We start from the raw sequence: 23,562 nt of genomic DNA on the forward strand, positions 1-23,562 counted from the left end.
CAAATACAGCAACAAAACAGGCCGTAGCTGCGGTATCGCGCCGCGCAAACAAATAAAATCGTATCTGCTGTGCTATACATATATTGCATACGATACGCGGCATTTTTACGAGTATGCATATATGACGCAGATTCGAATATCTTACATTCTGATGATATTATATACATCACACGTCAGTCGATCAACTAAATGTAATATCTAAAATATTGATTAGACAAAAAAAAAGGAGGACCGATTCCGAGACGCCACGGCAAGGTCGAGGCTGCATAGCGAAGCAAATCAAGGGTGGCAGATTTGCGGGAGGGTGGCGAGGGGTAAGCCGCACGCGATTCGGCGATTTGCACATTCGCACGATCGTTCGGACGGAAATAAATTTACCTTTGTCTTGCCCCGCAGGAGTTTGCGCTTTTAAATGGGCATTCGATATATCCGGAGTTGCGTGCGCCACACGAAGGCAGCGTATTAACCCAGATTTTTCGCATTTTGTGTTTCTCGAAAAAATATGCGATTGGCTATGCTCGCTGAAAGGGAAACGGCGAGATTCAATCGGTATGATATATTGTCGGACAATGTATTTATAAAGAAATTTTTGAGTATTCTCAATTTGACAGATCGAAGTTTATGAGAATTTAAAAATTTCCTATTTTCCTTGCGATTATAAACGATACTTGTTTCAAAATAAAATTTGTCGCATAATTGCGTAAATATTATTCAATAAAATGAATATTATATTCTACTGATGATTATATAAATGATTAGAATTAAGTTAATAAATAAACGATTTCTCGATAGATAATAATGATTGACTGCTATCTATTTGAAAATATGCGATAAGATAAGATATTCTATCAATATGTATATACAAACAAATAAATTATGCTTTAGTAGCCGCTATCTGAAAACAATGGGACATTGATCAAATAAAATTCAGAGAGGTACATATTTATATAAAGTAAATTTCTCAATATTATCAATCAAATTGCCAAATAATTAACCTATAATAGCAAATTAATTTGTTGTACTGTTAAAATTTCGTTGTGTGCATCTCTCTCTTGTTGTCGATGTTTGTATATATAATTTGTTAATAATAATTTTTATATATTTTGCGCACGATTGCACGAATGCACCACATGTCGCGATTCAGAATACGCAGAATCGTTTGTCTTGACTGTACATTAAGGCTGTTATCTTGCATATGAATATTCTTCCTGTGACATAATATGCAAGCGCTCTCTTTCTCTCTCTAAGTGCTGCTTACATTTTATAAACTCATAGGTGTAGTAACTGCTTGGAACAACTCTATTACTAATGCAACATTCACACTCCACTAGCGTAATCTTGATTTACTTGACACTCAATTCTATGCATGTACGTATAATAAACACAATTTCTATACATCTACGCATAATAAACACAGACATTTCCTACTGCATATTGATATTTTTAAACTATTCAAGTCTACTTTTATGTTTGAAACATACATTGTATTTATTCTTTTCACTTCTTTGTATTCATTCTTTTACCATCAATTACATACAATATATAATACAAGTTAGTAATTTTTTATTTTGCATACAAATGACTGACCGCGATTCTGAACGCGTCGAAACACTTTGCCACAGTTTGCCACTGATTCTGCGTCATTTCCGTCTTACAAGGAGATTAATCAGTAAAGGGAATTTTCTTTTATACTTCGAGGCTAATAAACAGTGAGGCAAGTTTCAGTTTTCAACAAACTCCATTTCGATGTCAACTTTTAAGCGTGACTCGTAAGTCAATTGTGTAATTAGTTTCTGAGTCTGATGGTAGAGTATAGCACTGTACGCGTCTCGCAAAAGATAGTGGGGATATATCACACGAATAATATTTACAGAATCTTATATCTATGTACTAGCTTATTCGTAACTCTCGAGTGTTAAAGTCGCATACCTGTTTTAAGTTTCATGAAATGTCGATTCTACGATTGTCGATTTTCGCGCGGACATTCCTGAATCGGAGCATTGGAGAATATGCTCTTAATGCATCGCCAAAAATTCATTTCGGGAAATTGGTCGAACGTCGATGCTACGCGACCGCGATTAAATTAAAAGTGGATTCGCAAAATGTAGTGAGCAGCGGATTGCCTGACGTGAGCGGTTTTGAAAATATTTATTTACATGATTTTATCTGGGAGAAGATCGAGAGATGGTCGAATCGTACTGCTTTGGTACGTGATGCCCACATAAGTGTAATAATATAAAATTGTACAAAATATATGAAAGAAATATTGATTATATCTTTTTTAATATGATAGGAAATATATTGGAGAGTTTTATAATGAGAAATATATTTTTTAATATAAGTAAATTATAAAAATCTACTGTATATATTTTTCTGTCAAATGATGTAAATAGATATATAATGTTAAAAATTTTAAAGAAAATCTATCGACTATTACAACATTGATTATATAAAATATAAAATGATTTCTCTCTGAAAGAAGAAACTATATTTCATTTATACAAATCTATACTCTCTTACTGTTTCATATAAAATGCAATATTAAAGCTCTATCAAAGAATGATCTAAAATAACAAACAAGATCTCTATTAAGCTTAAAATTAGAGATTTCTCCTCTTTATAAATTCTGATATTGTAATATTAATGTATTATGATTATATTAAGTTACTGTACATGTATGTATAATGTCCGATTGTAATTTTAGATTTGTTTAGATACTGGTAAATCGTATACGTACAGTCAATTGAGAAAAGCATGCGGCAGACTAGCAACGAGTTTGAGAAAAAGCAAACTCCTGCCGGGGGATACTATCGCCATTATTTTGCCAAATATTCCAGAATTTGCCATCATATTACTAGCGGCAAACGAAGCCGGTTTACGCGTAAGATTAAATTATATTTGAAAACATTTCTATGCGCGCATATGACGGAAATCGCCCATAATAAGAAATAGCACATAATAAGAAATTATCTTCTTTTTGCCTCATTAAAATAAGGAAGCAAAACGATCACAACTTATCCACCAGAAAATGCGATATTATGTCGTATTTATCGAAAAAAAATTCAATAATATGATTTAGAAAGATGGGCAAAGCCACCTAAACTATTTCTATAATAAATTGTTTTTTTTTTTCAATTGCATAGTTTTCTCGAGAAAATCACTTTAAATATGAAAAAATATACGTCTATTTCGTTGTATATATTTATATAAATTCATTAAAAGCAAATATAGCTTTAGAATTTATTTCTGTATGACACTGCACATTTGCTCTATCATTAACTCGTACGATAGAGCACACGTAAATACATATAATTATCATACACACACATAAATACATATAATTATCATACAATGTACCTAGTATATTTCTCTAACTTTAGATGGCGATAACGTCTGACGATCGAGTAATACTTAATCAAATAGCTATTCTTTATTCATTTTCTTATGTAAAATTATTTTTTTACTGACTGTATTATCATTTATCGAGTAGCTTATACTTTAAAAGTTGATTAGAATATCCTTAAAAAAATTCAAAAAGTACAATTAACATGGTAGAGCATAATAATAAGACCGAGGGGTGTCTCACTTACCAAAAATTTGTACATGTATTACGAATTATTTTGATTTTTGTAAACTCAATTTATTTATTCATTAGAAAAAATATAAAGCAAAATTACAGAATATAATAATACTATTAAACCACCATTATCATCAATAAACATATTTTTTCTATTTTGCTCTGTAATTAACACTTGTAAATAACACTTATTTATAAAATTCTATTTGTAGTATAATTTAAAAAAATTTTTAAAAACTATAAAGTTTATATTGTAAAGTGAAAGAATATTTTAAAGTCAAAAATAATAAAATTAATTAAATATATTAAGAAAGTTACAGTCTTTTGTTGTACTTATTTGCAACAATACGATGATACAATGTTGCAAAATACGAACATGTGCAACAAGTCTGTATCTATCTTTAGAGTCTGTTTATCTTTATATTGTAGACAGCTTGTGTGCATGTCTATTAATACTTAATTTCAGAAAAAATACTAATTATTATTTAACAATGTTGTTTTGAAAATCTTGCTAAAAATATAAATTATGACTATAGTTACTGGAAGGAATGACACAAGCACACGAGCGAAAACGCGTACATACATGTGTGTTATTACCGAAACGTTAAGCATGTACATGGTTTAAAAGAATAAATTTTGATTTTCAACTTATTTTATTAAATTAAAAAAATTATCTTTTTGTAATCATTACCTATTTATCTGAAATATTAAATAATTATAAATTTAACTCTTAGAGAATTACTCACGCGCTTCTAAAAGATGTTACAAAACATAATTTTTATTTTTTAAGACGTTTTAAACTTGTCTGGGTTATTATTTTGTTATAGAATTTGTAAAAACTTGTCAAACAGTAATACGGATAATGCGAAATATGACGTAATGCGAAGTAATGCGTAAGTAATTCCAGAAAAAATGTACATGTATTGCGACAGTGAGACACCTCTTGAATAAAACACTTGAATCTGCTTAAGATAAAAAAGAAATATAGTAAAAAATTGCAATTAATGCTATTGTGTAGCAAATAAAAACTAACGTTACGTTAATTCACAATTTAATAAGATATTTATTGAAGAATATAATTTAGGAAATTTATTAAAACTTTATTATATTAAACTTATTATATAAAACTTATTATACTTATTACATAAAACTTTTAAAGTATTCATGGTGTTATGCAAACAGAATTGAAATTGTTATTTCAATTGTAATTTCTTTCATTTTTCTTTTCTTTTTTTAAGACAACGTTAATTAATCCTGCATATACAATGTACGAAATCAAAAAGCAAGTTGAGAATGCGGATGTTCAGGCGATTTTCACATTTCCGGCCAAATACGCTGATATCAATGCGAGTATAGACAACAATTCAAAAATAAAATTACCCATAGTTATCGTAAATGATGGCAGTGGCACCGCTTCGATCGCGGGAACCATCAAATTCGACGATCTCGTGCGCGATGACATCGAGGAATTTTCAGTCAGTCAGAAAACCGACGTCAATTACGAAGATACGGTAATCATGCCTTATTCCAGCGGTACGACTGGTCTGCCGAAAAGTATCGAAACAAGCCATAGGTGCGCAAACTCTGATATCATATTAAATATTTGAATTAAATTGAAAGAAACGCATAAATATGTACGAAAACGTGCGGAACATTGAAAAATGTACCCCTTGTATTATTATGTAAATGCGAACGCATCAATGTTATAGGAATATTGTAGTAAATGTTCTTCAATCCTTGTTTCCGGAAATCTGTCCCGCGGAGGAAACGACTGAACATCACCAAGATATTTTACCATTGATATTACCATTGTTTCACATTTACGGATTAGTAATTATTTTGTATTCTTATTTACGGTATGTGTTAACATGCATCAATTATATCATGATATTACCATTTATTTATTCACATAATAAAGTATTAATGTTCAAATATATTTATTCAATGTTAAATATAATTGTTTGATTTTAACTTTTTCCGATTGCGTTTTCTAAAAATTAATTTCTATTAATTTTTCTTTTGTATTTGATAATATTTGAAAAAATAAAATTTATTATAATATCATGCAACACAATATATAGGGTAGGTGCTAAGTTGGTGTGCATTCCGCAATTTTCCATGAATAAACTCGTAAAACTGCTGGAAGATCATCGATGCACGATCATGTATACGGTACCGCCGATCATACAGATGATGGCATATGACAAACGGATAACGTCGCGTCACGTTGCATCTATGAAGTTAATAATATCAGGAGCTGCACCTCTCGGAGAAGAATCTATCGCCAAGTTCCAAAGTCGCGTCAATCGTGTAAATTTCGTTCAAGGGTAAGGGATCACAGTTATAAAAAAATAGGTCTGTACAACAATAATAAGATTTGTAACTTGCATGCAGATACGGTGCGTCAGAATTATCGCCGCTCGCTACGATAAGTTTGGATGCACCATCGACATCGTCCGGTTATTTGATTCCAAATACACAGTTGAAAATTGTAGGCACGCGACAAGATAATTTCGGCAAAAATTTACCGTTGCATGAATTGGGAGAGATATACATACGAGGTCCGCAAGTAATGAAAGGATATTATAAAAATCCCCAGGCCACGGCGGATACTATGGACGGAGATTGGTACAAGACTGGCGATTCAGGATATTACACCGAACACGGTAAGTAAGAACCGAAAACTTTGAAAACGTAAGATGTGGCATTTACATTTTAAAACTTAACAATTGAATATCGTATGTCGCAGGTCTGTACGTGCGAGCACGATTGAAGGAGTTGATAAAAGTAAAAGGATTTCAAGTCGCGCCCTCCGAACTAGAAGAAGTAATTCGCGGTAACGACAAGATACAAGACGTCGCCGTCATTGGTGTCGCACACGACAAATACGGCGAAATTCCAAAAGCCTTTATAGTTCCTAAGCCTGGAGTAAAAATTAATGAAAATGAACTCAAAGAATACGTAGCTGAACGTGTAGCCAAATTTAAGCACTTGGGATATGTACAAGTTTTAGAAAGTATACCAAAAACTGCTTCTGGAAAGATTCTTCGCAAAGAACTTGAAAAGTTGTAGCACACTTTTCAAATGTCGAGTTTTGTACATGCAAATTAATATCAAGGAATTTATCGAAAAACATTTAATAAACATCGATTTATATATCTATTTACATTAAGATTAATATTAACAAAAAAAATGTTTCTTACAACAAAAAGCGATCATTGATTCAAAGATCGAAAGATTCAATTATTTACTTATACGCTAATTAAGTTAAATTTATTCTTTAGATTTGTTTATCCCTCCTTGAGAGGATTCTTCTTTTTCCAAAAGAGTACTTGTAATTCCAACTTTTTTTAACTCTTCAATAAGCTCACCATTTTTGTGCATTTCTAACAGTATGTCACAGCCACCCACAAAGTCACCATTTATATATACCTGAGGTATTGTGGGCCAATTGGAAAAGTCTTTTACACCTAATTAATATGAATATATATTTAAAAGTGATATTATTAATAATACTAAAAGAATATTATTATTAGTAATATTAAAGGACATAGAGAATAATATTAAAAGAAAACATTTAATTTATGTAAATATTTATAAAGATTTATAAAGATTGAACAAATTTTTTTATATATTACAAACTATTTAAAAAAAAATTTTTCATAACATTTATATTTTTTATAAAGTAAAAAATTGTATACATTTTTCTTTTGAAACATTATTATGGATATATACTTGATATAATAATAAATAATTATAACAATTTACCTTGTCTAAGAGCTTCATCTTTAAGAACATCATGAGCATCATAAGTAACACCATGCATTCGCAATATTTGAACCACAGCACTGCTAAATCCACATCTTGGTTCTTCCGGTACGCCTTTCATGAAGACAACTACTTTATTTTTCTGCAAAAAACAATCCACGTATAGTAGTAATAGTGCACATAAGTAATATTATATTTATCGATCAAAATAGAAAGTCCTTTTTTTACAACAAGCTTGTATAATGTTGTATTTTTTTTTGCTATAAATTTAAATTATAAAAAAATTTTATATAGAAATATAGGCTGACCTAGTGAAATGCATTTAATTCTTCTTGCATGAAATATCATACATTTTGAGCCAGAAATATCTTACATAATGAATAAAAAATCACAAAAACGTATCAATCATATTTACTTTAACAAGATTGCCGATTTCATCGAGCTTTGTGCTAAAATTTCTGACGATGAAGGAACATCTCGCTCCAAAACGAAACATATTTAATTTATGTCGCTAAAAGAAACGCACTTTACCAATTAACTTAAATTTTTCGTTAGACAACCTAAAGAGGTTATGTACTCTATCAGCTATCTCGTATTTACACGCGATTCTAAATCGATTGTCGTGGCGCCATCGTGCGTTATAATCGTAAAATTCGTATCCAGGGTGTATAAATTCCGTTATTCAACTCCGAGAATCTCGATAATTTATGGGACAAGAAATAATTTATGAGATCTATAACATATTGTCGCAAAGAAATATGTAAACAATTTACGAAAAAATGCTGAGAGAGATTACTATACAAATGAATCACTCACCAACAGCTTTTCTGCTGCCGCTTAGAAAGACACACACACACTCGCGAACACGATTGCAAAAAATGCCTACATCAACGCAAATTACGACTACCACGTATTCGCTAACACGCGATACACGATGAATTAGAATTTCGTTGTACGTACGACACTCGCGAAAACACAAACGCACCGCGACTCATATTCAGCCGACGAATAATCGGGAGCAAAACGAACGCGCGTCACGTCATTATCGCGGATGCTCGTCGACTGCAAAGATATGTAAAGTGTACAATTCGCGCGCGATCGAATCAGCCAATCACGGTCGAGCGCTGCTTTACGATTACGCGCGTCGACCAATCAGGACCAAGCATTTTCTTTACGATTATCGCGTCACCCTCGACCAATCACAGCGTACGTTTTATAATCTTGAGATATTCAAACTTTGCAAGTTCAGTAAATTACGTGCTTTAACCGTCCTCGGATCCGCGAAAGTATCGGTAGTTTGGATTAAGTGAATTTGGCGAGCGATTCGGTACCTCCCTCGGATTAGATAGTGTTATTTGTGATACAAATCGAGAAAACACAGTAGGTGTTAAATTCCAAGCGATGATGACCGATTCTTGCTCCAAAACGTATCATAAATTCGACGCATAACGCGAGGGCCGAGAGTATGTCGGAGATGTCGTATCGAGTGATTAGTGTTTTTTTTCGGTTTACAGTGGAATAGATCCACAAGTGTCTACAATCGAGCAGTGTTGGTGAAAAGAAAATTTATTTTGTGATAATATGGCTGGTATTACCCCAGCTGAGTGCGTGTAATAAATCGAAAGTGCCGGAAGTGTTGGCTACGGCGTATCGCCTTAATCACAGAAGAATGTCAGGAGCATTTTTTGGATCGATTCGCAATCAATTGGACCTCTAAGGATCTAGAATAATGGAGTAGCTGGCGAAAAAATAATGATCCTCCTTCCTCCCTCCGCCTCTTTGTTTCTCGATCCACAGATCGGTGAGTGTATTCGTTTATTTATTACATTCTCCTTATCAATTATTTTGTTTTATCCGCTTGCGAGAATTTAATCACGCTTTCCCCATCGCTCTCGATATTTCACGAAAGAATTTAATTGAATTCTTCGTATTTCGTTGAAAAAGTAACGCAGAAAAAATATACCGGCTGAAGACGTGAAAAATGAGAAAGTATGCGACAGTCGGTAATCATTGAGTTATCTTCCGGTATCGTCAGGCCGATTACTTGGAGCAAGTGTCAGATGTCACTGACGTGCAGTCTATTTTCTCCGCGACCGCGACTTGTGCACGATTCCCACAACGCGCATGTATTCGTAGACGCACTTTACGGCGATTGCCGTCGATATATCTCGGTGTGACAAGTATCGCGGAACTACAAGAGAGATTACACTACGGGGATAGACGGATAGAGTACTCTTCGTACAAGTCGTTTACTCGGGCAAGATGGCGTGTGCGCGAAAAGCCAAGTTCCGTCGAAGCGTTCGTTTCTCTCCGAATTTGACCTCCATCGATGACCTAGGTACATACGTTCGCGAATAAACGCATCGTTGCGGAGATACGGTTGCGTACATGAATCGGAATTACGCCATAAGAGACGAGATGACGTTTTCTTAGAGATATTAAAATTAATCACTCACAAAATATGCTGTATATATTTCAATGAATATATTACTTCTCTCAATGAATATTTATGTTATTATGAAACGAGATGGCATTTCCTTAGAGAATAAAAATTAATCATTTAAAAGAAAAAAAAAATATATATTAGAGAGAAAATAATATAAATATTCTAAATTGCTCTAAATGATTGAAAAATTTCTATACCATTTTCTTCGGTGAGAGAGCATCCACGGTGAATCTCCAAGTAATTCGATATTGAGTCAATACTAGTTCAGTCTACCAGTTAGGAAACACATATTAGTTCCATCAAATTAACGGGAAATGTTTCCTCTCCTCTCCCGTTTCTCGCGACCTTCCATGCTTCTCGTGACGTTGCGTGAATATACAATCTACGAGCTCGGAGAGAAAGAGAGAATATTTTATCTTATCTATATCTTTATATTTAACGGCGTTAGCCATATTAGAAACGCGATAAGAATTAAAGATCTAGCCTATATCTCTTGGCAAAATATTTATTTTCCTCTCTTGAGAGCAGGCAGAAATATGTGACAGTTTACTATGCAAAGATGTTTATCTATTTTTTTTATCGAAGATATAAATCTCGTCTTTTATCTAAATTTAAATGAATTTTGGCTCAAGAAAATAGATTCTTAAATATACATTTGAAAGAGATTTAAAAGTTATCGAAATATTTAACGCGGAAAGTTAAACACAAATAAAGGGACGACAAAACGCATTTTTCCCAGATACACTAAACACTGAAATGAATAAAATCTACGATAAGAATTATTAAACAAATGATATCTCGTTTGTATATACCCATTTAATAGAAAGGCAGCGTCGGATCGATTCGACGTCGGTAACGTCCACGAAATATACCAACTTGGGCTTTATGGAATACATTTCGGCTCGTAAAATTTCGGTCGCCGACTGATTTTGGACGCATAGCAGGCTGTTCGGTATCATAAAATGCCGTGATACGTCGTAAAACGCTTTGCGCCACCGACTGTTGCGGCGTGGCACGTGCTGCCATTCGCTTATGACGTCACATCAGAAAAGCCTGCAACAGTTACTAGATGTTAATCCTTGTTTGTTTTTGCTACGTTATTTATAACGTCGATCGTTATTTAATACTATTACAAGAGTCGCAACAGATTATTAACATTAATAATTAAGTCGGAATTAATTCTTTTCAATAATCGATTTTTTTTATTCGCAAATATATACATCGCATCGTCCCGACAGATTACTTAGCCGATATCGAGCCGCGTGGTATGCGGTACGATGCATGGCAAGTGACGTCATGTCGGAAACGTCGGAGCACCTCGATGACGTTATGGAGACGCATACCTCGGACGCGTTCATCGGTTGCGCGTGTGCGGCGATGACGCAATATTGAAAAATTACTAATCTGGGAAAACTCGCGTGGGCGCCGCTCGCGCCACGTGTTTGCCTCGTAATTCGTGACGTCACGGGGTAAAATCATGGTCACCATGGCGACTCTCGGGCGGTCTCTCCTCGTCCCTACGGATCTCGCCCACGAGATTTAAACTTCCGTTGCCGGTGCGAACGTCACGCCCTGTTTGACGGGTAAAGGTGGATAGAGGTAGGTGTGTTGCGGTAGGTCTGGGATAAAAGTCCGAAAATAGCAACAGGTACACGTTACAAAATCAAAAACATAGCGAACGCGACGATTTTTTTTTATTAAAAAAATACAGCAACATACCCGCCCAATAATTGACTTGAGTGAGACTCGAAGATCTCGAAGATCTCGAAGAGATGTATGATATTTCAGGCAACACCACGCAATAGAGTGTCGTTCACAATATGTTATAATTTTACGCAAATAATATGTGCTTCTTTACACACTTTCTATTAATTATGAATTTATTAATTATTTTATAAATTAATTTTTCAACATAAAGTTTCACAAAATATGCGCAAAATTAAACACGTTATGTAAGAATTAATTGAATACTAAATTTATATTAATAGTTAATTTATTAGTACTCGGTAATTTAGCGGATATTTATATCATATTTTTTTTCTTTTATATAATATTGATTTGTGAAACATGTTGAAATTAAAGAAATAGAAGAAATTTACTCTTAAAATTATGTTGCAGCAGATTATTTCGATCGATAAATTTTAATTCGCATAATTACCACACATGTAGCTTCTTGGTCTGTTTTTATTTTTCTATCCTAATTTAACACAGGATGCTTGGAAAAAGTCGACTGGGGGACTACTATTAGGTCTATTAAGTGAGAAAGGCCCGAAGAGAACTTGCGAAGGCCAACGATTTTAAAGGGAGAATAAAGGGACGAGAAGCGGAAAGGAATATTACCGACATTATGATGTTGAAGCGACAATTGTTGCGATAGTTTACGGTAAACGCTTTAATGCGACTACCGTGACGTGGAGTATTATATTGTCACAATGTCGTGCTCCGCATTTCTAAGGTAAAGTTATGCTTTTACATCCGTGAGACAGCAAGGGAAACAAAGTCGGGGCGCACTCTCTTATATTTCTCAAATCTAAGATATAAATCATACTAAATAGAATGATTGTCTTTTAACATGTAAAAAATAATTTAAAAAATCAAGAAAAGTAAATGGGAAGAAGACGCGTATCTGTTATTTTAGGCTTACATCTGTTTATCAAGTCGTATGTATTTCGCAAGGCAAAATTTAAATAAAAATTTAAGTAAAAAACCTGCACGACAATGTATTGAATTTAACGGAACTTTGAGGAACTACAGTTCTTTTTCGATAACCTATTTACCGGTTATTGCAGCCCGCGTGATCCTTTTCTAATTCGTTATTTCCTTTACAATCGGAATTAGATATTCTCCGCGAGCGACGTAGACTCGTCTGACAAGTTTCGCTAGTATATCCAAGTGTATCTTTAGGAGGTATCGGTTCGGATCCGGTATTCGCGCGCAAAGTGATAATTTCAGAAGTGGAACGAAACGTATTCTCAAGTCGCGAGAAGATGACATTTTAATCGTGATGAAATACGTATCGTCAATAAATAAAAAAATCCTGATGTTTCGCAATATATATCGAGATGTCAAAGATAACAAGTTGAAGGTTTCAATCAATAATTTGATTGCATTTTAAAGTGAAAAGAAAAACAAATGTGCAATAAAATTGCATTAAATAAATTAAATATATTTTTACGAATTATTGTCATTAATCATTAATCAGTTGAAATCACTACTAGATTAGCCTCCGACATGTGCAGAGTAGAGAAAATCAAGAAACATTTTCGAACATGGTAGCTCATTGCGATGTAACGAACGAATTTTACCGTTACACGACGCACACACGCGCGGCAGGTAGAGCCTTTGTGTTATCGCGCTCGGGATAATCAAGTTTGCGTAACATTTGTTACTTCTCTTTTGTGCAACCCAAACGCTGCAAATAGCAAGTCGAGTGGCAAAAAATAATCCAGAAAGATACGATGCAGGTGATGCTTATGCAAAATGTACGTACGTAAATGTTGCTTCGAAATGATATTGAAGCTCTTTTTCCTACATGGCAAAGGTAGTCCTAGACGAAGAATTTAACATTAAAAAAATTTTTATTAATTGCATACACACATTATAATAATCAAGGCTTTAAATTATCACTCGTTCCTTTCGAAGTTTTTATTATGATTATTACTTTTGAAGAATATATACTATATTGAATTTTTTCAAGCTCTTACAAACTCGTTACAAATTTAACATTTAAAAACTCTTGATTAATTATACATACCATTGTAATAACCACCTAATCAAAGGTTTAAATTAATATTTGTCCTTTTTGGAGTATATATTATTATTTTTTAAAAACATATCCTGGTTATTATGCATATTATTATCATTATTTTAAAAACATACATTTTTGAAGTTTTTTGAAGTTTTTTGAAGTCGTTACAAATTCGTTACAAATTTAACATTTAAAAACTATTAATTACACATAATTATTGTAATGACAGCTTCAATTAGCACACTCGTTCTTTTCAATTATCATTATCATATTTTTTTAAACATACTTATTATTGATTATGAACATTATTATTATCTTTTTTAAAAACGTGTGTGTTTTTCGAAGCTCTTGCAAATTCGTGGCCGTATATCGGGGGCCTCGCGGGACCCGAACGCACCTCGCCAATATCGTCGTGCGTCACGTCGCGTGGCGCGCCACTGTCACATGTACGTACGTACGATGACGTCACGCAAAATACCGGCAAACGAAAGGAGAAGCGTGCACGTCGCACGCTCGTGCAGCATCACGGTCGTCACGCCGCCGCCTCCACCCCCCTCCCCCCTGTCCCCCCCTATCCCAGCCAGTCTCTCCCCCGTCGATCTTTCCATCGTGCGTTCCCTTCGTCGACACCATCGCCGAACGAGTCTGCCCGCCCAGCATTTACGGGCGAGGAGTTGGTGATTTTACACGAGTACGGCGCGCGATACTCGAGTAACCGTGCAGCGAACACACGGCAGCGTGCACACCGCAATCGATACCACTCGATATCTACCTATCCTCTGTCGTTGTATCCCGCGGCTAATCGAATGATATCGACGCGGTAACGGGATTCCAACGTAATTTGGATCTCGTCCAGCGTATGGAATGTTAATATACCGTATAGGCCGCCAAGATCTGGCCGCCATCGAATATGTCTAGGCGATTTTTAATCCGTTGTTTAAAAATAAATAAGCGAAATAAATGTACCCTCCTGTTTCACGCGTACGTGTTGGATCGAGAGATCCAAAGTCGTAAGCTTTAAAGTGTCTCGTTATCAGCTCTAGTCGATATTCACGAACGAATGACCCAGGCACGACCGATTACGGTCTATTACCTTCACCTTAACATACGAGATAACGCGACCTCATCGTTCTTGCTTTACTCAAAAAAACAATCGTTTTCGTGAAGAGAAACGACCGCTTAATCCTCAAGGGAATCCGATAAGAACGATGACGGTCATATTTTCTCTAAATATTTAACATTAAGGATCGCCGTAAAATCCATCAGTTTCTGTCGCGAATGTATTCTCGAATGTCCCGATACCGAAGATATTTCACCGGGCTAATGAAATTTAGAAATAGACGCGCGTGTCGGGAATGCGGACTTATATGGGTCGATTCGTTGCTCAAAATCGCGCGGTGAAAATAGCGCAAGTATGATTCCGATCCTGGAATAATGCGGCGAAACGAGCTTTATTTACGAACGATAGTAAAATGATTTTGGCAGCCACAGGCGGGAGAGACGAAGGGAGCGCGATAGTTTAGTCGGCCTGCGTCTCGATTATGTATGCCGGGGCATCGTGGGTGGGGAAGGTTGTCGGCACTGCCGAGCATCTGGAATGGAGTGCGCGCGCTTCGCGCGAGCGTGAGGGGGAGGCGAGGGCAGGAAAGAGGTTGCGCAGCTGGAAAGACAAAGACGGAAATGTAACGAGAGGGAGAAAGAGAGAAAGGGAGATGGACGGAGATGGAGATAGAGGGAAACCTTACCGCTGATTCTCGAGGCTAATCGAAGTGGAGAGAAGGACAGACTCGCCACTGTGTATTATTCGAGGCTGAAAACGCGCAAAGATACGAGGCCAGCGAGAGAGAAGGAAGGGGAGGAAAAAAATTCATATCGGAGGATCATTTCTGTGTTTACAAAGACACGACCCGAACGCGCTTTCTCATCGTATATCGTATTACATACGGATCGTCGCGTCGAGAAGCCGCTTGTTATACTAGGTTTCGCCTACCGTTCTCGGGCCCGTTCGAGGATTTAATCGCCAACCGACGATGGATTCGCGGATAATATCATACGCGCGCGCGCGCGCGCGCGGGGTCGTTTACCTCGTAAACCGAATTGATCGCGAACAAATCCATTAATCACGCTTCTCTTCTCATTCGATCGTTATCCGGATACATTGGAATACTCGGATATCTATCTACCTACTTAGTTAACGATCGTGATCGACGCGTGCCCGCGTATCGGTCGAAAGTTTGCGCCGCGTATGCGAAAGAAGCGCGCACAAGCAGAACCGGAATCCCATGAGCGGAACAGAGAGAGACGGAGAGAGAAACAGGTGGCGATGGGAGAAAGAGAGAGAGCTAGAGAGCGCGTCGAGAGCGGAAGGGAGAGAGTGCCACGCGACGACGGAATGGACGAAGAGAGACGGAAGCAACCGAGCCGGTCGACGATGACGACGACGGCGGGGAAAGGGAATCGTTCGCGGAGGAGCGCGGAGGCCGAGGGACGTGAGGACAAATGACGACGCGCGCGAGCCGGCAGGGCCGGAGCACGCGACACGCGTTCCGGGAGTCGGGAGTCGCTCGCGCTACTCGCGAGCTTCCTCGGGAAGGTCGCCGCGCGTCCGTCTCTCCTCCTCCCGTCTCACCTTTCTCTCGCGAGACCCGGCTCGCGCCTCGCTTCGACGATATGTACGAACGGGCTGCGTCAAACGTCGTTTCGCGATACGTCGCGACGAGATAAATCGAGAAAGCCGTACCAAACTGAGACTTTATCCCAAACGGAATACATATGTATATTGTTGGCATCGTCTCATTTGGAAGATTACGCAGCGAAGGATTACTTTGCGCGCGAACAGCGCGCCGATATCGATATCTACCAAGGAGAATGTTCAATGACGTTCCGCGCGACATTCGGCCTTGCGCGTATCATGTCCTTCTGTCTCCAAGCCACGGGATGACGCGACGTAATACGTTTTATAAATACGCAGTAGAGATTTTTGCCGCGATATATCGTATTTGACAGTACTTTGAGCGGGCGTATCAAAGCTCGATACGCAAACAAGTTGTATCGATAAATTTTAATTCGATTAAATCAGGAATGTAACGTAACGTTATTCATTTTTTTCATTTATACTTTTTTCTGTTTATCTCATAGTTTTACTTTTTACAAAACGCGCGTTAGTTTTTCGAATCTACCACTAATCGACAAATGTCGCGATACATTTATCAAGAAACAATTTGTGGATAAACCTTTCATCGTCGTACCCTCCTGGTTTCTCCGATGTCTTAAATACATGCTCGCTAATGCGAAGAGAAAGAGAGAGAGAGAAGAGTTTATGGAGCAGATGGGGATCCTCTCGCAGCTGTAGTTTGTTCGCTGCCTTTCCCGCTCCGCGACCAATCTCTTGCTCGCTTCGCTCCCTTTGCACCACCCTCGCCGCGCTTTTAGGGACAGCCCCGGCCCTCGCTCACTTTGTAACACGGGTGAACCCCGAGGACTACTGATAAATGAAGTTACGCGTTTTCGGGCTTAAACCGCGCGCTACGCAACTTTTGAATAAAACACGGATACGAGAATATATGCGGCGCGTAAAACGCTGTATGAAAACAAACGCGCGCGGCGAATGGAGTAACAAAAATACCGCGCCAATCAATGCGATACGTAGAGGTCCTTTTTTTTCGCCGACGATTACAGATTCATGATTTTATTAAACTGCGAATACTCTGGCGTTCGATGGCAACGTTTAATTGTTTAGAAAGACGCTACTTTCTTACGCTCGCGTTTCGTACTTTCTACGTGTATGTAGGTTGCGAGATCGCGGATGCTCGTCTACGTCGAGAATGCAAAATTTCACTAATAGAGCTAAACATTGTGGAAAGTTACAACCTTAATATATTTGTTTACGCTTACGATCGCGCGGTAAGACGATGAACGATAAAATTTGTTGACAAATAATCGGCATAATTTTCGTGTATTTAAATTTAGATGTTATTAATTGTATAATTAATAACGTGTGACAATTTTTTAATCAAAACTCAAAATTGTAGCGCATTCTTGTTTTATATCATTTCTCTCAAAGAAGATGATATATACATACTCTCTAAAAGTGAATCAGTGAAAATATCACTAATTTAAACAGTAAAATAAGATTTCACTGAGAATCAGTGAGTATTTTACTGATCTTCAGTGGAAACGCTTACTTTTTTGTTATTTTATCTTATATCTCACTGATTATGGTCAGTTAAAATAAAATTCACTGTAAACCCAGTAAATTTTACTGTAAAACCAGTAATCGCTAGTTCGTTCGTTTACCGTTACGATCGCTATCTCTCTCGTATTTAATTTTAGTCATAAGAATTATATAAAGTTTGCAAAGAGCGACATTTAAAATTAGAAGTATTACTTCGATTTAATTTTTGATACAATCTCAATAGAGAGGCTTCAGATATTAAATCGATCTTTATAAGTCGGACAAATAAATGTCTGGCGACTTAATGAAAATTATTCGTTCGTTATCTATTTAAAATAACAAGTTCAATATGCATGTAATATATAAATAAAATAAAATTTTTAATATAATAAATATTTAGTAAATATAAATAAAAGTTTTAAGTTTATATGAAACAGATAGAGAGATGAATTGTAGTTTAATATTACTGACAATAACGAAAGAAATATTACTAATATTGAGAAATATTACTGATTGAAACAGTCAAAATTATTAACTGATTCTTTCAATAAAATATCACTGATTTACAGTGCTGTACTTATAACTGCTGTAATAAGTGACTATTTACTGTTTTTCAGTGATAATACGCTGATTCACTTTTAGAGAGTATATGATGTTTACAAAATGACGCGTCACAAAATATTTAATTATTGGCTCTTTAAAGTACCGAGTCTTCAATTATGAGGGAAAAAAACGCAATAAAAATATATATTTTATTTTTTAAACATTTTATGTGTGCTATATGCTAGTTTTGAGAACCGATTTATAATACATTCGTTTATCTCGTCTCATCATTTATCTAACTCGTCCATATCCGTGGAAAGAAATGCTTTTTTAGTGTACCGTCCCTTGTAATCTCGACAAAAGGTGATCCTCCGCATAAGGTGGCCGTGTAATAAGCTCTCGCGTTTACTGCTTGTCGGTTTTACGTTCGAACCGTGCGGCCAGGACGAAAAGGGGATCCGGCGCAACGAAGGAGCGAGGAAGCACGGAGATAAAACGAGAAAAGTCGCGGGTGCGCCTTCTTACGTTCGAGGAGAAGAAAGATGGTGCGAAATACAATGGAAGAGAGAGGATTCACGGATACTCCTCGCCGAGTTCTCTCTACATTAACGGCCGTGGACCACGCTGGAGGTTGGAGAAACTAGTAGGACGAAGAGGAGGCCGGGAATGACAAAGGGGGCGAACGAAGGGCAGCTAGGGGTAGGGGGAGGAAACGGTAGGAGGTGTGCGGTGTACGCTGCCACGAGTGAGACACACTTCGTCCACCAAAGTGGTTATACGGACGGTGGAGAGAGGCGAGAGCACGCGTCGAGGAAGAAGGGTAGAAGCGAGCGCAGGGGGCGCGAAGGGGTGGGCGACGGGGGGCTAGAGAGGGTCAGACGTTCTATCGTTGCTCCGAGCAAGATGGGCGGACGGGCGGTCGAGGGGTGCGAGGGTGATGGCGCGAGCGAGAAGCGCTGCCGCGCGGGGGAGAGAGGGACGCCCGGCATCGGTAGAGCAGGTGGCGCGGGGTAGGAGGATCGTGGGTGGCAGCTGAGTACGGAGTGATAGGGGAAATCAGTCGCGGTTCGAGTACCGCCGCGAATGCACGTAAGCGACGTCTGTCGTCGCGTTACCCGTCTTTCTCTCTCTCTCTCTCTTTCTGTCTCTCCCACGACCCATTCTCCGTCACTCGAGGATACTCCGTCTCGCGGATACCGCGCCTCTCTTTCTCTTCCCCTTTGCCTTTATTCTCTCCTCGGCCCTTGCTCTCTTTCTCTCTGTCTTTCTTCCTGGCTGCTCTCTCTGTTCTTTGGCCATATGTAAACGCACTTATGGGCGTCTTTCACGAGCTGCTCTGGATAGCGTCGACGAGCAAACGCGTCGTAAGCGCGTAAACGGAAGCGAGCGAGTTTTCCAAAGATCTCGACGCTAGTTGACCTTTTCTACGACAAGTCGACTCGAGAAAAAGTATAAAGATACCGATAAATGCCGGCGTATAGCACGGGGTGGGGAACCAGCTGAGAAGCGATAAGAAAAACTAGTATAAACAGACGAGGATCGAGAGAGAAAGAGAGACAGAGACGGTAAACGAGAGGAGGAAACACGCGATCGAGTAGCGACTCGACTCTCTCGCGCCAAGAGATCCACTCTCGCGCAGTTTTAACCTCTCTCGTAAGGGAAAGTCACCTCTGGTCGCGTTATCGGCTCTCCTCGAGATTTTTCCTCCGCCGATCTTGGGCGTCCCGCGCGACGATCGACGAGTTCGACGACTCGACGCGACCGGATAAGTATCGGATAAGTGAGCAGAGATAAAAAAGAAAAGGTGGAGAAGCGAGTGGACAGGGGGCGCCGTGTGAAGCTCAACGGGACGACGGTATCGGCGAGCCGGAACAGCGGAGGAGAGGAGAGGCGAGGAGAGCGAAGAAGGAGGCCAGCGGGATGCTCGACTTGGAACAACAGGCCAATCAGGCACCGGCGCTGGCCTCGCACGACGACGACTGGCACCTGCTCGAGGGTGAGCGCACGACCTTCGCAATTTTCCTTCTCCCTTTCGCGCGCCTTCTTTCGAAGGCGCGCGGGAGACCCTGGCAGGGCGATGCCACGCCGCTCGAAATTCAAATCCGACAGGGAGGGGAGGGGTGGAATCCTCGGAGTGGTATTTGGAGGCCCTTACTTTCGAGCGACAAGTTCGAAGAAACCGCGCCGCCATCGATCCGTACGACACTGAAAGCGATGAGAAATTTTATTTATATTTAAATAACATTAATATAGATTTTATTAATATTAATATTAATTAACGAGATATTAAGACACAGATACAAGTCGAATTTTATTATCTTTATTAATTTTTATAATTTATGAAATTAATTAAGTTTTATTATCTTTATTAATTTTGCGTATCGTGAAATAATGAGTTAAAGAATTATTTATTACATCGGCATTATTATTCCAAGTCCTTGATATCGTCAATATAATTTTAACGAGAGCGTGATTGCATTCGTTTTACCTTTCAAACAAGATGCAGTATTTGTGTTACGTATTTGATAAGGAAGCAATTGGACGAGTGAAATTTATTATCGCGATGTTTATTAATTGACGCGCGATGGACGTGCGCGATGGACACGGTCGATGACGTTGAGAAGAGTAGGTCAAAATTCGCGCTCACGAGAATCGCACGTTATTCCCGGGGCGATGTCATCGACGCGCGACGAAAAACTGATTTATTGCAGTCGAGATAGTTGCGTATTAATGATGTCGAAAACAAGATGTATGACGCGGGTTTAATAGACTCGCTCGACGAAACGATTTCTAACGACATCGTCGTCGAGGACGTCCCTTGCATATTTTTCCCCGAGAAAACTTGTATTATCGAACGTCCTTTCAATCGCGATATTCCTCGCTACGATTTTCGCTAGCGAAATCAATCCGGGTTAAAATATTTTTGCGGGAAGCGAAAATCTTCTTGCAGATACCTTGAGAATAATCGAAGCAGATCTTTTATCTTTACGTTCTATCACTAACGATATCCTCCGCCCGCCACGCTGTTGATATAACTTAGTCAAACCAAAAGGTACTTAACTCCTCGGGGACCCTTCGTTGAGCTAGATTTAAACTCACTCTCCGGTCGACCGAGTTACACACGATACATACAGTGGCATGGGCGCAGCTGCGATCTCGCCTCGTGCCTGCACTCCAGAGTTCGTCTTTTCTTTTCAGAGTGCATCCGCATCTGGAACGCGTGCGTGCACAGCCGTCCGTCGTGATTCCTCCCCCTGCCCCTTTCGTGAATACCATCGCGATGGTCAAACGAATGCTGTTTGGACCTTAATCGGCGTGACGCGTCGTATTCTTGTTCCTTTACAAAGTGCGTAACCCTTGTTCGAGGCGAGAAACAATGGCATCGTGAATTTATGAATTCGTTCATTCTATACACGATAATCTGCCGCGCTTTTAATCCTTTCTCTGCGGCAAACATCCCTCACATACCGTCGTCTTTAATCTCCTTTCGTTCTTGCGTGCGTGTATATTATAATTAAAATCAAGTATTTGGAATATTTTAGAGTACATGCTTCTTAGAGTACATGCTTTCTCGTTTCTAAACGCAGGGATTATGATTATTACTACGTTTCGATTATATAGTCATTTAAAACGCTTTTATACATATATTTGATCGAGTTAATTTGATGTGTCTTGCATTTGATTTAACTCGTAATACATTCTATTGGAGAGATAATCGCGCAACAGATGGAGGAAAATGGAAGGTTAACCATTGCGCTATTAAACCGCGCGCAAACGTCAATTTACGGACTCGTAAATGCTTATTCGGTAACAATCTCCAATTTTACGTACGTATTTTAGCGTTATCGATTTAATGGCGATCAAAATGGGTCAATTTATTCCGAGTGAGACGCGTTGTCGCGTGCGATCAATATGGCTTTAAGCATTTTCATCGTCGTATGCTTTATTTTTATTTCTGCAAAAACTTTATCGGCAACGATAGTTTGCTTCTCACTCGTCTCGTCGCTCCTACCGTATTCACCTAAGGCATATCGATAAATATATTCCGCAAAAATCTTTACTTAAAATTACTTTCCTGAAAATTATACAAGACTCGGAGCTCGATAATTTCGTAAAATACACAAATAGCGCATAATTGCGAGAGTAGAAATCTTTGCTGGAGCATCGAACCAAAGTTATACTTCGGCAACCGTGAACATACCGCGTGGAGCTCTAAAAATAAATAGCTAAGCTTGTGGCGAACCATGGTTTATTTTTAGCCGGACGAATGAAGATACCGTGGAGAACCGGTATTCACACATGTACTAACGCGACATTAAGTCCGCACAATTGACGATAATCGTTCAAAAAACTAAACTAAATCGAATCAAATCGCGAAGCGATTCCTAGCAAGATTCCATCCAACAGAATCTCATCGCTAACATTAGAGTACGACCTACATCGGAGTGAAGTTTTCAACGGATACCTGCCGTGTGCGTTACGATGTAACGCACGCGACTGCGTTGAAAGGAGAGGAGAGGACTATGCACTTTCGAAATTGCGACGATCGCGTCAGAGGACTCGCGATGGAGTATAATAATAATCATCGAGAAAGTCGCGCGCGCGATTCTTTTGTTCCAGCGGCTGTGCGCGCGGATATTTTTTTCTCTCTCCCTGTCTCTCTCTCCTCTTCCTCTCTCCTCGTCGTCGACTCGTGCACGTGGCACACGTCCGTTATTCTCGTTGCGAGCGCGCGCGACACGTCGGTCGGTGCGCACATTGCGCCACCGACACCATGATTCACAACACCTGTCCGTCCGTCCGGCGGAGCATAAATGTCCGCGAGAAGAACGATATCGTGGTGCTCGGCTTTGGACCACCTGGCCGACGGAGCCGCCCGTCCGGCTGCAGGGCCGTATCCCTTCCTGCCTTTCAAGCCTTTCAAATTCGCGCGACGAATTCCGGCTGGCCAAGAAGCGCGGTCAAGTAGCGAGTTGCCTGGTTACCTTCTTCGAAGGAGACGAGAGAGCTCGATAACTGTTTCCCGGTAAATACACCTTCCGCCTACCTGCTTTTGTCGAAATAAGCAAGCACTCGAGTCGAGTCGACTATCCATGCTGCTGCTGCTGCTGCCTTTCCTCGTCGTTACCTAAACCATTTCGGTCATCCCAAGTGGCGTTACATGTTATTTAAACCCGCGAATTTCTTCCCGTGGAGGTTTTAGACCCTGGTACTTTTAAATGTATTTATTTCAATTTTAAACGGGGATTTAAACTATTGGCGAGACGCGAGGTCTTTTGTATTTTCACTCACGACACCATTATCCG

General features: G+C 38.7%; 3 protein-coding genes across 4 annotated transcripts in view; 2 read left to right on the plus strand and 1 right to left on the minus strand.

The window, feature by feature from the left end:
- Positions 1 to 1,882: 1,882 nt before the first annotated feature.
- Positions 1,883 to 6,739, plus strand: LOC145962198 (uncharacterized). Its single transcript, XM_083083171.1, has 7 exons — positions 1,883 to 2,206; positions 2,705 to 2,881; positions 4,816 to 5,150; positions 5,287 to 5,433; positions 5,659 to 5,904; positions 5,972 to 6,243; positions 6,327 to 6,739. The coding sequence occupies exons 1-7, from the start codon at positions 1,949 to 1,951 to the stop codon at positions 6,647 to 6,649; spliced, it is 1,758 nt and encodes a 585-aa protein (XP_082939297.1). The 5' UTR covers positions 1,883 to 1,948; the 3' UTR covers positions 6,650 to 6,739.
- Grx5 (Glutaredoxin 5) lies at positions 6,699 to 7,961 on the minus strand. The gene is made up of 3 exons (XM_083083172.1): positions 7,761 to 7,961; positions 7,346 to 7,487; positions 6,699 to 7,047 (listed from the first exon to the last, which is right to left on the minus strand). Exons 1-3 carry the CDS (start codon positions 7,839 to 7,841, stop codon positions 6,851 to 6,853), a joined length of 420 nt encoding a protein of 139 aa, XP_082939298.1. The 5' UTR covers positions 7,842 to 7,961; the 3' UTR covers positions 6,699 to 6,850.
- Positions 7,962 to 8,607: 646 nt separating this feature from the next.
- The window catches only part of LOC145961896 (uncharacterized), a 116,660-nt gene continuing 101,705 nt past the window's right edge, over positions 8,608 to 23,562 (plus strand). The window contains exon 1 of one of the 2 annotated variants that reach the window (XM_083082451.1): positions 8,608 to 9,146. In XM_083082451.1, the coding sequence (XP_082938577.1) occupies positions 9,098 to 9,146 (49 nt within the window). In that variant the 5' untranslated portion in view covers positions 8,608 to 9,097. Of the gene's footprint in view, positions 9,147 to 19,790; positions 20,253 to 23,562 lie in introns of those variants that run through there. The other variant, XM_083082449.1, reaches the window with a different exon arrangement.

Source organism: Camponotus vicinus, unplaced genomic scaffold (assembly GCF_025532165.1).
Source record: "Camponotus vicinus isolate PSW18456_S1 unplaced genomic scaffold, iyCamVici1.0 SCAF_11, whole genome shotgun sequence".
In the NCBI taxonomy this organism is placed as follows: domain Eukaryota; kingdom Metazoa; phylum Arthropoda; class Insecta; order Hymenoptera; family Formicidae; genus Camponotus; species Camponotus vicinus.

What these genes read in the sequence shown, in the direction of transcription:
- LOC145962198 (XM_083083171.1), top strand. Translation starts at nt 1,949, where the DNA reads ATGTCGATTCTACGATTGTCGATTTTCGCGCGGACATTCCTGAATCGG. An exon ending in GGTCGAATCGTACTGCTTTG is followed by an intron (nt 2,207 to 2,704) that starts GTACGTGATGCC and finishes TTGTAATTTTAG; the next exon opens with ATTTGTTTAGATACTGGTAA. An exon ending in AGTATCGAAACAAGCCATAG is followed by an intron (nt 5,151 to 5,286) that starts GTGCGCAAACTC and finishes TCAATGTTATAG; the next exon opens with GAATATTGTAGTAAATGTTC.
- Grx5 (XM_083083172.1), bottom strand. Translation starts at nt 7,841, where the DNA reads ATGTTTCGTTTTGGAGCGAGATGTTCCTTCATCGTCAGAAATTTTAGC. An exon ending in AAATCGGCAATCTTGTTAAA is followed by an intron (nt 7,488 to 7,760) that starts GTAAATATGATT and finishes TGTTTTTTGCAG; the next exon opens with AAAAATAAAGTAGTTGTCTT. An exon ending in AGATGAAGCTCTTAGACAAG is followed by an intron (nt 7,048 to 7,345) that starts GTAAATTGTTAT and finishes CATATTAATTAG; the next exon opens with GTGTAAAAGACTTTTCCAAT.